Source organism: Rosa chinensis, chromosome 7, assembly GCF_002994745.2.
Source record: "Rosa chinensis cultivar Old Blush chromosome 7, RchiOBHm-V2, whole genome shotgun sequence".
Classification (NCBI taxonomy): Eukaryota; Viridiplantae; Streptophyta; class Magnoliopsida; order Rosales; family Rosaceae; genus Rosa; species Rosa chinensis.
The window spans coordinates 34,047,460-34,063,171 of NC_037094.1; the positions used below are offsets into that span (position 1 = coordinate 34,047,460).

General features: G+C 48.3%; 1 protein-coding gene across 1 annotated transcript; it reads right to left on the reverse strand.

Annotated features, from left to right (window-relative positions):
* Positions 1–10,053: 10,053 nt before the first annotated feature.
* Positions 10,054–14,891, reverse strand: LOC112176469 (monosaccharide-sensing protein 2). The gene is made up of 6 exons (XM_024314403.2): positions 14,267–14,891; positions 14,000–14,121; positions 13,260–13,820; positions 11,488–12,431; positions 10,983–11,170; positions 10,054–10,675 (listed from the first exon to the last, which is right to left on the reverse strand). The coding sequence occupies exons 2-6, from the start codon at positions 14,076–14,078 to the stop codon at positions 10,231–10,233; spliced, it is 2,217 nt and encodes a 738-aa protein (XP_024170171.1). The 5' UTR covers positions 14,079–14,121; positions 14,267–14,891; the 3' UTR covers positions 10,054–10,230.
* Positions 14,892–15,712: the final 821 nt, after the last annotated feature.

The window sequence follows — 15,712 nt, forward strand, 5'->3', positions numbered from 1 at the left end:
TTATGAGTGAGGCGGTCATTCATGCCCAGGCGGAATTTATCACATATGGAGAAACCCCACCGCCACCAGCAACACCAACAAAGTCATCTCAACCCTCCTCCAGCCATCAGGAAACCGCCAGCAAAGCCCCCACTGCACCGCCAGCTGACAAGAAGAGGGAATGGCAGCAGGGCAGTTATCAAAGCAAGAGGCAGAAAGACAACCACTACAAGGGCAACCGCCCATCCCATGGGGACAATCGCAACAAGCAGACGGAATCCTCTCAGCGGTATGCAGTATTCACCGTCCTCACAGCCTCGTACGAGGAAATTTACAATCAGTGTAAGGATCAGATACCGCCGCCACCCTCACCGAAATTCCCCAAAAAGGGCAAGCCAAGAAACACCGGCATGTGGTGCAAGTACCACGAGGACAGCGGTCACAATACCAACAGTTGCAACGCTCTCAAAACGGCCATTGAGACCCTGTACCGTGACGGCAAGATGGATCAGTTCAAAGTGCGCCAACCGCCACCTGTGATTGCCAACATTGAGCCACTGGGCCGCATCAACACCATCGATGGCGGGGCTCCAATCACCAACATGTCTCACAGGGCAAGAAAGCGTTACGCACGCGCCAATCACCCAAAGGAAGTCTGTAACATCCGCTACGAGAGATCCGCCAAACTCCCAAAGTCTGGTTGGGAGCCCATCACCTTCTCAGAGGAGGAGGAGCGCGGAGTACATCTACCCCATGACGACCCATTTCTGATCGATGCCATTCTCGACAGATGGTCAGTAGGAAGAATCCTGGTGGATGGCGGATCCGCTGTCAATGTCATATTCAGCGGTTGTTACAACAACCTTAAGCGGAACAAGAAACTACTACAAGACCATGAGCCATTGCTTAGCTTCTCCGGCGATATCACTCAACCGCTGGGTTCTGATTACATGCGGTTAACCATCGGCTCCAGTCCCTGTATGGCGGAGGTACATACTGAATTTATAATTGTGGATTGTTTCAGTTCGTACAACGCCATCATAGGACGGCCGGCACTCAACAAGTTCAAGTGCATCATCGCCGGATACATGCTTCTCATGAAGTTCCCCACACCCAACGGCACGGGCTGTGTCAGGGGAAGTCAGCAATTGGCACGAGAGTGCTATTCAACCACCATTGCGCGGTCAACCCGCCGCCACGAAATCCTAACGGTAGGAAATCAGGCACCGCCACCAGATATCTTCGAAGATCCTAGGGATGAGGAGAAGAAATATGTGAAGAAGGAACCGGTCAATCCGGAAACATCGTTGAAGGTTATCAGCATCTCTGACGAGCACCCAGAGCGGACAGTCCGCATAGGAGCTCAGCTAGACCCAGAGGTGGCGGCAGAACTCACTCAATTCCTACGGGACAACGCCGCCGTCTTCGCATGGTCATATGCAGACATGCCAGGTATCTCTCCTGAAATCATCACACACAAGCTAACCATCAAGCCATCCTTCTATCCCATCAAGCAGAAGCGAAGGGCCTTTGACGAGGAGAAGTACCGCGCCATAGGAGAGGAGGTCGCCAAGCTCCAGGGCATTGGATTCATCCGCCAGGTAGTTTATCCCCAGTGGATCTCCAACCTGGTCATGGTCAAGAAACCTAGCGGCAAATGGCGGATGTGTGTCGACTTCAAAAATCTCAACAAGGCGTGCCCAAAGGACAGTTTCCCTCTGCCACGCATTGATCAGCTGGTTGACGTAACCGCCGGGCATGAACTCCTCAGCATGATGGACGCTTTCTCCGGCTACAATCAGATCCAGATGCATCCCAGCGATCAGGAGTGTACCACCTTCACCACCGACAAAGGCCTGTACTGCTACAATGTTATGCCTTTCGGTCTGAAGAACGCCGGTGCAACTTATCAGCGGTTGATGAATGCTATGTTCGCTGAACATTTGGGCAAGATAATCGAGGTCTACGTGGACGACATGTTGGTCAAGAGTATAAAGGCCAGCGGACACGTGGCAAACCTCAAGATCATAGTTACAATCCTCCTGGCCTATGGCATGCGCCTCAACCCAGAAAAATGCTTCTTTGGCGTCACCGCCAGCAAATTTCTGGGTTATATCGTCAGTGAACGAGGAATCGAGGCTAACCCGGACAAGGTACAGGCCATACTCGACTTGGCGGACCCTGAGTATAAGGTACACGTCCAATGCCTCCAAGGCAAGTTAACCGCCCTTTCTCGATTCATCTCCAGGCTCACTGACAGGTGTGCCCCATTTTTCAAGCTCCTCAAAACGACTCACAAGAAAGTCATCAACTGGAACCCAGAGTGTCAGACGGCGTTTCAGGGCTTGAAATCCTACCTAGCGGCAGTCCCACTACTCTCTATCCCTGTGCAAGGAGAGACACTGTTCATATACCTAGCGGTATCGGTATCAGCGGTGAGTTGCGCCATTGTCCGGCGGGAGGGACAGGACGAGCTCCCAGTTTTCTACGCCGGCAGAGGCATGAACGGGGCAGAAACAAGATATCCACCCTTGGAGCAGCTAGCTCTCGCACTCATTGTTGCCGCCAGGCGCCTCCGCCAATATTTCCAAGCGCACACAATCCATGTGCTAACTAACCAACCACTAAAACAGGTGATGCAGAACCCTGAACATTCAGGGCGCCTCAGCAAGTGGGCCATCGAGCTCAGTGAATTTGACATAGATTATAAGCCAAGAACCGCCATGAAGGGCCAGGCGGTAGCGGACTTCATCGCCGAGCTCACTGAGCATCAGCCCAATCCCAGCACGGAAAATGAGCCCGGGACGGAAATGGTCACCGCTAAGGAGCCAGCTCCCCTACAATCAGATTGGAACCTGCATGTGGACGGCTCCGCCAGCGCCAAGGCCAGCGGCGCCGGAGTCATCCTCACAGGACCTGGGGGGCTGAATGTGGAATACGCGCTAAAATTCAACTTCAAAGCCTCCAACAATATGGTGGAGTACGAAGCACTCATTGCCGGCTTACTCCTCGCCATCGATTCAGGGGCTGACAGTGTCAACATCTTCAGTGATTCCCAGTTGGTCGTTAACCAGGTCAATGACAGCTTCCAGGCCAAGGACCAACAGTTAGCGGCATACTTGGGGTACGTCAAGACACTCCTCAAGAAATTCAAATTTCATAACATCACACAAATCCCCAGGGAAAAGAACACCAAGGCCGATTCACTGGCAAGACTGGCAACCGCCCAGCCACATCAGAGTCCAGCGGACACAAGAGTGGAGTGTCTTGACAAGCCAAGTATCACAAAAACCCTGGCGGAGATCTTCAACATTGAGGTCAATACCAGCTGGATGGACGAAGTCATTGAGTACAAGCGCAACGGCACATTGCCGGAAGACAAAGTTAAGGCGCGACAACTCCAGCGGAGGGCAACCCGCTACAACATCCAGAACGGCAAGCTGTACCGCCAGGGATTCACCCATCCCAACCTCCGCTGCCTAACCCCAGAGGAGGGAAAGGTCGTTCTGGCAGCAATTCATAGCGGAGAATGCGGAAACCACTCAGGCGCCAGATCCTTAGCCAATCGCACAATGCGACAAGGCTATTTTTGGCCTACTCTTGGCGACGATGCCCGCCAGGTATCAAGATCATGCCACAAGTGCCAACAATTTGCTGACATCCCGCATGCACCGGCGGAGCCACTATCAGTCATCGTCGCTCCATGGATCCACTCAACTTGGGGCCTGGATCTGATGGGAAAATTTCAAACCGCCAAGGGCCAGTTCAAGTACATCATAGTGGCTATCGACTACGACAGCAAGTGGATAGAGGCGGAACCACTAACAGCAATAACTACCGCCAAGGTAATTCACTTCCTCTGGAAGAACATCTACTGCCGTTACGGTGTCCCACACACGATAATCACCGACAATGGCACACAATTCAACAACAAGGAGCTCATCTCTTTCACCGCCAACTTGGGTACTAAGATGAGTTTTGCATCTGTCGCCCACCCCCAGACCAACGGTCAGGTCGAAGCAGCAAACAAGATAATCAAAAAGCTGCTGAAGAAAAAACTCGACAAAGCAAAGGGTCTATGGGCGGAGAAACTCCCGGAAGTTCTATGGGCCATCAGAACAACCCCAACTTCCGCAACTGGTGAAACTCCTTTTTGCATGATGTTCGGAACGGAGGCTGTCCTGCCTATTGAAGTCTCTCAACCTACCGCCAGAGTCGAGGGCCACCGCCCAGAGACCAACACTGACGGCATCAACCTGGACAAGGACCTCCTGGAAGAAAAGCGACACAAGGCCCACCTATGCAACCTGCAAAACAAGCAGCGGGTATCGCGTTTCTACAACGCCAGAGTCAAGGCCCGGAACCTCCAACTGGGGGACTGGGTAATGAAGGAAGTCATTCCACCGCCAACAAAGCTTCGCCCAACTTGGGAAGGTCCATACAAAATTGTGGAAGTCGTTAGCCCAGGCACCTTCTACTTAATGGACAAGGATGGCGTCACAACGACCCACCCTTGGAATACCAAACACCTTCGGTATTATTACAAATAGTCATACCGCTACCCAAGAGCATCTTGACTTAGCTAAATTTTTGTTCAATATTTAGCTAAGGGAAGCTACCCAACGGGTACTACCCCTCTTTTGTAAACGCTGATCAGTCAGCTATCAATGAAACGAGGAATTATTCAAACCATTGTTACCAAGTCTAGCACTGAGGGCAACTGGCAACGCCAGGAATCGTCAGCGGACCACGTCCGCTACGTGGTGCACTTGGACCAATTTTAATTCCTTTAATGTTTCATTTCTTGGCAAAAGAAAAATCTCTACGTCAAAACTCTAGCGGTACAAGCACATCATGACAAACGTCAAACTCTGAAATTTCATTTCAGGGCTGGGACTCCCCACCCAAAGTAGTTCATTATTACAAAGTGTCAAAAAAAAAAAAAAAAAAAAAAAACTATGAATTCTCAGCTAGCTTCAGCGGTCGTCTTCAGCTTCTGCGGCTTCAACAGGCGGCGGCACGACCGATCGGCTCGCCTGATCGGACCCTCGAGCTGTCGGACTGGGAGTCTCTATAGTACCGTCCGCCCGAGTGTGTGCCTCCAGAAATCCGGCACGTGACACCTCCGACGGGGTCTGCTGGGGAGTCTGCCGGACCTTTCCGGCGGAAGGGAGCCACTTTCCCCGCTGCCCGAATGAGTACCCGCCGCAGGGTCAGGCACGACTTCTGTCTCCGGCGGGACACTCTTGACCACCGGCACGTCGGGCTGTGACGCCTTTGCAAAGTCAATGGCGCCCTTCCGCGTCAACATGTCTATATTGGCCCGGGCCCCAGACTTCGCCGCTTCGGTCAATGTCTTTTTATACTCCGCCGACAGCTTGAACGCTTCAACGGCGGCGGCCGCAGAGGAACGCTGTTCATTTTTCAGGCGGTTAACCTCCCCGTCCAGCCGCTGCACCTCATCCAGTCTGGCGGCAGACTCTCGCTGCACAATAATGAGCTTCTTATCTTTAGCGGCTATCCGCTCCTGCAGCAGCGCGATCTCCTGCTCCAACTTGGAGACGCGCTCATTCCTCTCCAGATCCCGCCGGATAGCCGCATTAAGCTTGCCACGAGCGTCCGCATAATCACACTCCGCCTTGACCAGTCCCCGCTCGACCTCCGCCAGTCTCTCCTTGGCCTCCGCCAACTCCCTCTGGAGACCTCCGATTTCTCCCCTGAGCTCTTCCTCAATCCGGGGCTGCTTAGACGCCGCCTCGAACATACCATGTAATCCCGCAGATATTTGACCAAACGCCGAGCTGAAGGGCGATTGGTCAATTGCCGTCGGGCGCGATAGGCCCGCCAGACCCCCGAACCCCAGCCGCTCGCACAAATGGAAAAGGAACGCCCGCTCCCCTTCTGTCATGAATGGCGCATACTCGGCGAAGGAGTCCAGATCACTGGCGGCTGCCGCCTCTCCCTCCGCCACTGCAACCTTCGACGCAGCTTGCCGGGCCTTCTTTTGTTGGCGGACTCCGATCACCACCCCTTCTTCCTCTTCCTCGACGGGGGAGTCAGGTTGCCGGCGTTTTTTCTCCAGCGCCCTTTGTGTCCCAGCAGCGGCCCTCGTCACCCGCACCGGCGGCTCACCCCTGGACTCGGTGGCAGTCTCCGTCGGCTGCACCGTCTTCTTTTGAGGACCTCGCCGGGTGGTAGGCATCCGCTCCCGCGGCCCGGTAGCAACAATCCCCTATCCCCGCCGCCCGCTTGAGTATCCGCCTGTACTACCGGCAGACCATCCTCACCCAGATGGGAGTGGTGCGGCATCGGCAGCTCCACCGCAACCTCGGACTGGCTCAGCACCAGCGTCTCCGGGTTCACCACCGTCTGCTGGGCCGCCAGCCCCTCGGCATACATAGCCTCCAGAAAATTTTCTATCTCGGCACGATCCATTGCTTTTTCGAAAGCGTCGCGACTAGATTTGTTACCGGGCGGGGTTTCTGCAAAGAAAAACACAAACACCCGTCAGTCCGGATCACTTACAAAAAAAAAGAGGTGTGGCGGAAATGTTCTCACCAATAGAACGAGTTAGCCGCAGGTCGACCAACAATTCCCAACCGGTCAGAAGACGGAAGTCAAGCAAATTGCGGTTCCGCCAGCAGCCACGGATCCTCGCCACGCGACACTCCTCTTCGGGAGTCAAAATGTACCTCAGTCCCGCTGCACAAACACAATAGTCATTAACAAAAAGCGCAGGTTTGCAAAAGTTTGAACCCGCCAGTTATTTTTAGCGGAAACCAGTTGCCAACCTCGGATGGGCTGGAATTCCGACTTAGTCTTAAACGTCGGCCCCTCCACATTCGACCTGGTGTGGTATTCCCAGCCATCTGTGGCGACGCAGAAGGTCCCCCGCCAGTAGGACATTGAGTCCCTTAGATTCTCAATCAACTTGGGCGCTCCCTGGCGGCGGCTCAGGTTCACACACCCTCTGCAACCTCGGCGCTTCACATACACTAGCTCGTAGAAATGAAGCACTTCCGCCACGGTAGGCCCCTCGCACCCCGACAAGCGCCACAAGGAGTTCATCGCCAACATCAACCGCCACATGTTGGGACAGATCTGACCAAAGGCAAGGCCAAACTCGCACACAAGAATTTGGAGATTGGGCACCAGCGGGAATGTCACTCCTTGGCGGAATATAGCCTCGTGCACGGCAGCACATCCCGCTGAGAGCATCAAGGCCTTCTCATCCGCTGTCGGCGGGCGCAGCTTCACCGAGCCCGGCAACCGGAACGTCCGCTTCATCCGGTTAACAGCGGCGGCATCCATCCGCCCACCTGCCTCGTCGACGGCGGTGCCGTCTGAGAGGTACCACGCCGACTCGACATTTTGGCCCGACACTTCCCCTTCGCCAGCGGAGCCGCTAGCAGCACTATTGCTCGCCAAACGCTCGTCGTGCCCAGCAACCTCACCCGCCCTAGAGCTCTCTGGACGCGAACCACGATCCATAGCTACTTCCCAGGGGATGGTCTGAAGTGGCTCAACTTCAAGCGGTTCTGGCAGTGAGGTTCCTGCATGGGCAGACGGACGCAACGAGTCAATAAAAGTCATATCCGCCACGCTGAACGACACGTCAGACCCGGAATCCTCACTGCTCGAAATCTCTATGACGTTGACCATCCCAAACCCTAAAACCCACATCAGTCAGCACAAATACAGATCTAACCTACTCTCACATCAGATATAGCCAAAGATGTCAAGAACAATTACCCACAAAAATACCAAAACAAAAACAACCACACACTCAACCCAGATTGGACCGTCTAGCAAAGCCCAAAACCCCAACTTTCTGTCAAACACCGTAACCTCCCTCAAATCTCTCCCTACACCCTCCGAGAATAACACAGAAGCAATATCATACCATTAACAGAAATACCAAAACCCAGAAACCACCATTGCAGATTCAATGAAACAGGAAAAGGATCCGAAATACCAACCTCACGTCGAAGACTTTGGAGTGCAGCTCGTCTTCACTGACAAATTTCGTCCTCTCCAGTCCGACTACTCCACGCAAACCCGGGAATCTCCTTCACAATTCGCAGACGAACAAGGCTCGAAGGAGGCAACTCAGATTTGAAGGTTTTCCAGAAGTGTCGAAACTCGCTCAGTTCCCCCCTTTTTATGTCAACATCAAGTAATCCTGAGCCGTCCGCTACAAAACGACATCACGTAGCAACCGTACACGTGTCCCACGTCTTCACTAACTCCCTGGATTAGCCGAGGCGTCGCCTCGGTTACGAAATCCATCATTACTCACATTAATGACGAGAAGACGGCTAGGCTTAGCAGACAAACCTCCACACGCTAACCCTCTAGGAGTTGGCCACGTGTCAACCGTCGTCTTCTTCAGCTTCCAAGGGAAGTCACCACTTGAGAAGAAACCCCAAGTGACGGAGTCTCCGCTGAGCGAAACCCCGCCAGCGGACCTTCACTTGCCATTCTCCAAGTGACGGAGTCTCCGCTGAGCGAAACCCCGCCAGAGGATTTTCTCACTTGTCGTCTCAGGTGACAGTCCACTGAGCGACACCCCGCCAGCGGAACTTTTCTTGTCACCATCGAAGTCTCCACCGGAACTTCCTTCGTCATTCGGTAAACGGGGCGTCCTCCGCTACACAGCACACCGCTAGCGGACCCCCTTTCTCATCTGACAAGCTGCGTACTTTATTCAGCGCAATACCGCTCAATAAAATACCACCAAGCACGTCTACTTGACGCTGCTTCCTGCTACATCTAGCAGGGGGACTTCCGCCAGCGGCGGATCCCGAGGCCACGCCTCTCTGACAACGCCGCCACGCGGAGTTACGGTCAGAATGTCCCTACGGGACACGGGGACTAGTCAACAGTCTACGACAGCCCTGATCAGGTACGTTGACCCCCGTCACTTGGGTGCTAAGATTGGGCTCGCAACCCAACACCCTCTGCTCCGTGCAGCGCTGCTCCATGCAGCTCCCCTCAACAAACAATAATAGCGACCATCCGGAGGTCCATCTTAGCCGGGGAGTGGGGGACTCCCTGGGGGGCCTAGCAGGGGCCCACCCGAAAGGGCACAAAGCGTTTGCTCAGTAAATCCATGGTTGACGACGCACTGACGCTAATTATGCTTCTGCAAAGTCTAGCGGGAGAAACGATTCAAACCGCCGATCAACTCCCCAACCAAGATTGCCCTCCTTGACTGGGGATTTGGGGGACTTGTACATACATGTGCATTTGCAAGCATAATTAGCTATAATGAGCCACGCTCATTGTACCGCCAGGGGTACCAACGCCCACCATATAGGTGACTGGCGTAAAGACAGCTAGCCAGGTTACCGCCTGAGCCCCGGAGCAACCCCAAAGCACCGCAGACGCGCCGCCACGCGCCGTGTCAAGTTAGCATCAGAAGCTACTGAAACTGGGAACTGAAGCACATCAGTCCCACATCGAAAACAAGGAGAAGATCATCCTCTTCCTCACCTATAAAAGGTCCTCTCCTCTCTCCTCATTTATTACGCATTTAATACTTGCTTACGGTTACTTTGTCAACATAAATACATCGACTAACTTAGGCATCGGAGAGCTGAAGACCGCCCAGCGCGGTCTCCCTCTGACGCCCCCTTGTATTTCACTTGACAGGTAACGGGAACCACAACAACACAAGTATCGATCCGCCCATCGGATCAACGTTAGCTAAAGTCCTGCTACCGCTAGACTTTTAGACATTAACATCAATGATTTTTTAATTATTTAAATGACAAACTTATCTTTTTACATTTAAATTGGGTAAGTGGGCACACAAATCTTTTAGTTGAGGAAGTGAGCATTTATTGAGCCCAAATTAGGTAAATAGTCAAGAGCCCAATAAAATAAGTTAGGCGTGGGATGAGCCTTTTAATTTGCCTGAATTCCAAACCCCTTCCAAAAAAAAAAAAATCAAAGCGTGTGTATTTATTTTTCAAACAGTGTGATCGAAACAGCAAACATGCCTTACAAAATCCAGCATATTTGACTGTAGAATGCTTTTTTTAAATATGGACAATGTTGGATGTGTACCCATAGTATAAACCAATCATCTCTTCTAAGCTTTTAGTATAATCTCCAAAATAATATAGTTTAACATACACAATCAAAAATGGAAGAATCACCCATTATGAATATTCAAATGCGTAGAACAAAATCTCCTTACAGAAGACGGAGAACCGCCAAACTGGTGAAGTCACTAACTGTTCTCGATTACTCATTTTTGGCAGCAGCAATTTGTCTTGCACCAACAGAAAAGAATTCAGTAATGACTTCAAGGGGCATGCCTTTGGTTTCTGGAACTTTCAAGTAGATAAACACCAAAGAGATGACACAAACAACGGCATAAATCCCAAAGATACCAGCTAGGCCTATTGAATCAAGCAGAACTGGAAGCGAGTAGGTGACGATAATGTCTGAAATCCAGTACGCCAGGGCACAGATGGCAATGCAGAGGCCACGCACCCTCGTCGGAAAGATCTCGGAGCAGAGGATATTTGGGATTGGCCCATAGGCCGTGACAAAGACGCAGAAATAGATTATCACACAAGTGGTTGATATTGCGGCTTCGACGACTGAACTTAGGGTCACTAAGTTGGCAATGACTAGAAGAATGAGTGACACAATCAACACAGGAAGTGTAGTCAGTAGCAGGATCCTGCAATAAGAAGTGCATTAGCTAAGATTTAAACTTCAACTTTTCCTCTGAAGCACAAAATAAGCTAGGGTTCTGGATTTTTAGTAGATTGTCAAGAATCCTCTCAACAGCACAGTTCACACACACACACACACACTACTTTTATATTTTTATAAAATAGAACATTAAGTCAAGAAATAGATGCAGGCTGGCTTATTTTGACAACGACCAGTATTTAGTGTGATGGCAAGGCAAATTCTTCCTTGTTGAGTTGAAAATCTATGACAGTTCAGCTCAAAAAGAAAAAACAATGTTAAGAGTAAATCACCTTCTACCAGAGATATCCATGAGCTTCATGGCTAGACCTATACAAGGAAGCATCAACAAAGTTGTGAATGCACTGATGAGGAAAGATGCAGATGTTGTACTGAGACCAAAGCTTTCAAGAAGAACTGAGACTCCAGCCTCTTCAAGAATTTGAGGAGTGTAATAGAGAACTCCATTTATCCCAGAAAACTGCAAAATTATATTAACATTTAGCCGTTAGCTTTACCCCAAAGAGCATTACAAGACAAACGTCACTACTTACAGAAAGAAGGAAATATACGCAAAATATGAGTAATAATAGTGAGAGAGAGAAAATTTGATGTGCCATTTTTTTTAGCATCCTTTGGACTGGCCAAGCAAATATCATGACTAACATGGCATAACATCAGAGAAACTTGACTACTAATAATATTTCTCCATAAAGTTGAACTAGGTAATTAGCACATTTTAGCTATCCTTAAGGACAAAATTTAGATCGGATAAAAAGAAAATTTGGTATAACAAACCTGCTGAAGAATCTGGATTCCAATTCCAACAAACAATGCATGCTTAATCCCTGGTTCAAGCAGAGCAGCCCATATTGGTCCTTTCGAAGCTGTTTCTGATGGATGAACCATTGCAGGTCCAACAGGATGCTGATCGATAAGTGACTTCGAATACAGAGCAGGCTGACTGACCAGAGCGGCTGCCTGGATGAACTCGCCTTCTGCAGGAACATCACCACCGGGAAGTGACACAAGGGACCCACGACGTGAGCCAGGGACTCCTTCCTGGTGCAAATATACCCTCTGGAATCCTCCTTCCTTCTTTCCATCCTCGCCTTGTCTCTCAGACCACTTCCATGCCAACTGCCACCCACCACCAATGCCTGTGCTACCAACTGTCTCCCCAGTTCCTTGCATGAGACTGCTGTTGCGCCTCATGCTTAGAATACTACCATGGGAAGGAGGAGGTGGCACCATATCCTTTTCCATACTTGTCGTCTGGCGTGAAATCAAAGGACTATGCAGATTGTCATCTGAGTCTCCTCCAGATGCATAGTCCTCACCTTCCCTCTGCAAGCTCTCTTCATCCCATTGATCAGTTTTACCCCGTGGATGATCTGCTGTGCTGAACATGCTGCCAAAGTTAGAAAAGAGCATGCTTCCCCGCGTACTCCCTGCCTCTGGGAAGTTTTCATGGACACTACCAAAGAGAGTGACAAGAGGATCCATTAGAGGCACATTCTGGGTTGCCAAGCTTCCTTGGCGAGAGACAAGACTGACAAAAGAACCCTGCCCAGTTACAGGTCTGGCAACCCAGGAAAGGCCCTCTTCAGGTCCATATAACCTGATTTTGTCTTTGTCAGCTGTTTCCTGACCATCAAGATCATCAGCTGGGCCTATGATGTACTCTTCTAAAGATGGTTCACCTCCAACTCCAAGACCTTCAACAAGCAAAGCCATCTCACCTATAAACACGGTGCATTAGCGAGATCCACATGATAAAGTTTGTGCCCTTGAAGATGCACTACTCAGCAGTCGCACATATTCTCAGCCCTTATATGCCTAGAAAAGCCTATTGCTAATTGGCTTTAAGCACTTGTGCAAATGCTAGTATGGATCTGATATCAGTGTACTTCTCATTAGTTGAGAATATGAACCCCCATTTTGCACGTTGGATTCATGTTCTCAACATCATTTATGAAACCCACCGATAATCCAGACCCAGAATAGAGAAGTATTAACGGTTCTTGATAAAAAGAATTATTAATGTGAAATAAACATAAGAATCTAAGCATAATCTATATGTAGTCAATAAAGTAAACCCTATATAAAAGTTTTGCTCTACCTATGCTGAAGAAATAAGTCATTCCATAAACTTTTGTTTGATAAACATGTGCATATCTTACCATACTTGTTTCCTTATTTAGATTATCCATCACAACCAAATCACTGTGTCAGGATGAACGGATAATTCTTCTAAAGCAATACATTACAAGCATTAATAAAAGTTTGACTAAATGCCTAAACCTTTTCTTCAGATGAAAGCTATTTGTCTGAAGCAAGTCAACATTAATGCTTAACGGGAAAGGGAAGGAAGAACGAAAGGGAACTCCACCATCCTTTACTGGTAAAGAAGCTACGCAGCTTTTTGTCGAACATATTGCATTTATATATGACGTGTAGTATGACAAGTCAGTGCTTGAGTCCATGCTAAATTATGGCACTATGCATTATAAAACATAGATCACTATACATATACAAAATACAAGCAAACCAGAGAATAAGTAACAAACCAGAAACATCTTCAGTGCCACGCAAGCTCTGGAGAACCTTCTTTGCCTCGAGCATCCTGCCCTTACTCACAAGCCATCGAGGAGATTCAGGTAAGTAAAACACGGTTAATACAAAATATATAAGAGAGAGAATGGAAAGAATCCCAAGCATCAGTCTCCAGCTTGGCGAGGCCAACAGCGACATCCCGAAAACCATACAATATGACAAAAACATGCCTCCTGAACCAAGGAACTGTGGAAGAGTATTCAACGATCCCCTTATATCTGATGGGGCGGTCTCGGATATGTAGACTGGGACAAGAGTAACCGCTAAACCAATTCCAAATCCATCTAATAGCCTTGCAAGACATAGTACATACACATTGGGTGACCACAACATCACCAAGCCACTCACAAAATAAAGAACTGATGATGCTATTAGCATTGGCCTCCGACCAAGCCAATCTGATATGGCTCCTGAGCATGTTGTAATAACTGTTGCCCCGATGAGTGACATGGCCACAACAAGACCTTCTACTGAGCTACCTAAATCAAAATCGTCCGTGATGTAAACAATAGCCCCTGAAATATGAGCACTAAATGAGAACAAGCAAAAACATGAACTGAACACAACAAAATGGACAAACTCTGATTGAAATGCGTAAACCAGATAGAATTACTGGAAAGATTCAATGAAGCACAATGCACAGAGCCTACGAAAAACAATAATTGAAGAAAGCTAAAAAATTTCGAATAAGTACCAGCAATTGTAGCATTGTCCCATCCTTGCAGAAAGTTACCAATTGTAGCAGCAAAAGCCACAAGCGCAGCTCCCTTCATGTTTTCACCAATGAATGAATGTAACCCCCAATCCCAATCAAACCTGAAGGGAAGCACCAATACCCAAATCAGAAAACTAAAAATAAAAACATTCCCACTATAGACCCAGATCAGAAACCTTTTCCTAACCCAAAATTCAAACCCACATGACTAAAACAACTCGAACACAAAGAGTTCAGATTGCTTACCTCTTCCAGGTGAGGCTAGGCACAGTTCAGAGCTTCCTAAATGTGAGTGAGCATTGAGCACCCACAACTGAAATGAAATAAAAGGCAGAGGCCTTTTGAAGACAATACAGCTAACAGTAACAGGTCAGGTAAATATCTTAAAACGGCAAGTGTTGTGAGGACTAGCTTACGCGGAATCTTGGTAATACAGACAAATTACAGCCTCAAGTTTAAGAAATTTAGTAATATAATCTGGCAGATTAAGATCCGGAGCAACTCAGAAACTCGATCGAGATCGAGAAACATGGAGAGAGAGTGAGTTGGGTTTAAACAGCTTCTGCCAACAACCCTTCAACCACCGCCAACACTCATGTCTGACCCACTTCACTTACTCAACTCAGTTAAGCTCGGAATTCTCAGACAGCAATCACTTAAACAATGAAACTATAACCAGGAGAAGTGTGTGTATTTGTGTGTGTGTGTGTGTGTGTTTGTGTTTGTGTTTGTTTAGTGATTAAATAAGAAAAAACCAGAAAACCAAGAGGAGAATCCAAGAGGGTGGAGGACAGTGGAACCTACTAATCTTCGGAGAGCAAGTTCCAAACGGTCTAAACCAACCCAACCCACCATTTTGCCTTTTCCATGGCAATAAATTGGTTCTCAATTTTCTGTGTTGTCAACTTGGCATGCAATGATTGAGCGAGGCTGCCAAGTTTCTTGACTTGTCTGCTTGCGTGATTCTTTTCCTTTTTGCCATACTTTCAACCTCACCGTGATATTATCTTTTCTTTCACTTTCCCTCCCATTTTGGTCACATTTTGCTCCGATTCTTCCGCTTCATTCAGTCAGCCAGAAAACCAATGAAATGTTTTTGGCGGGGATACAAAACGACAAAGACGTCTTGTTTTTTTATAACAATGCAACACAACGGACCACAGATTTAGTTGGAAATTATTCTATGCTTCGACGGTCCAAATGACCCAACTCTTATAAAATAATCTCAATCCTTGATATTTATTATTAACTTTATTTTTAATAAATAAAAAAGTATATTTAATACAATCTAACCATTTATTTATGTTGGTGCAAGTGTACGGTAATGCTCTGAATCCTCCCTCCAGATTTAGTAAATTTTATTGTCATTTTCATTTTCTGTTTTCTTCCAACGAATCCTGATATTTTTTTTTTTTAAATAACAAATCCTGATATAAGACAGTTGGATTTTTGTTGGTAGTCCCATTTTCATTTATGACGGTGACCGCAATAAACTATCTTTTCAACGTCTTCAACCTATGTGAGAGTCTAGAATTAGAATTGCAAGCACTACACGTACCCTACTATCTTTTAAGTCCTTGATGATTATAGAAGACAAACCCTCCCTAAATTATGAATGGAATATTTGTCCTTTTTATTATTATTATTAATTTTTTTTTATTAAATAAACAACTCATAAACAATAACTAGTTT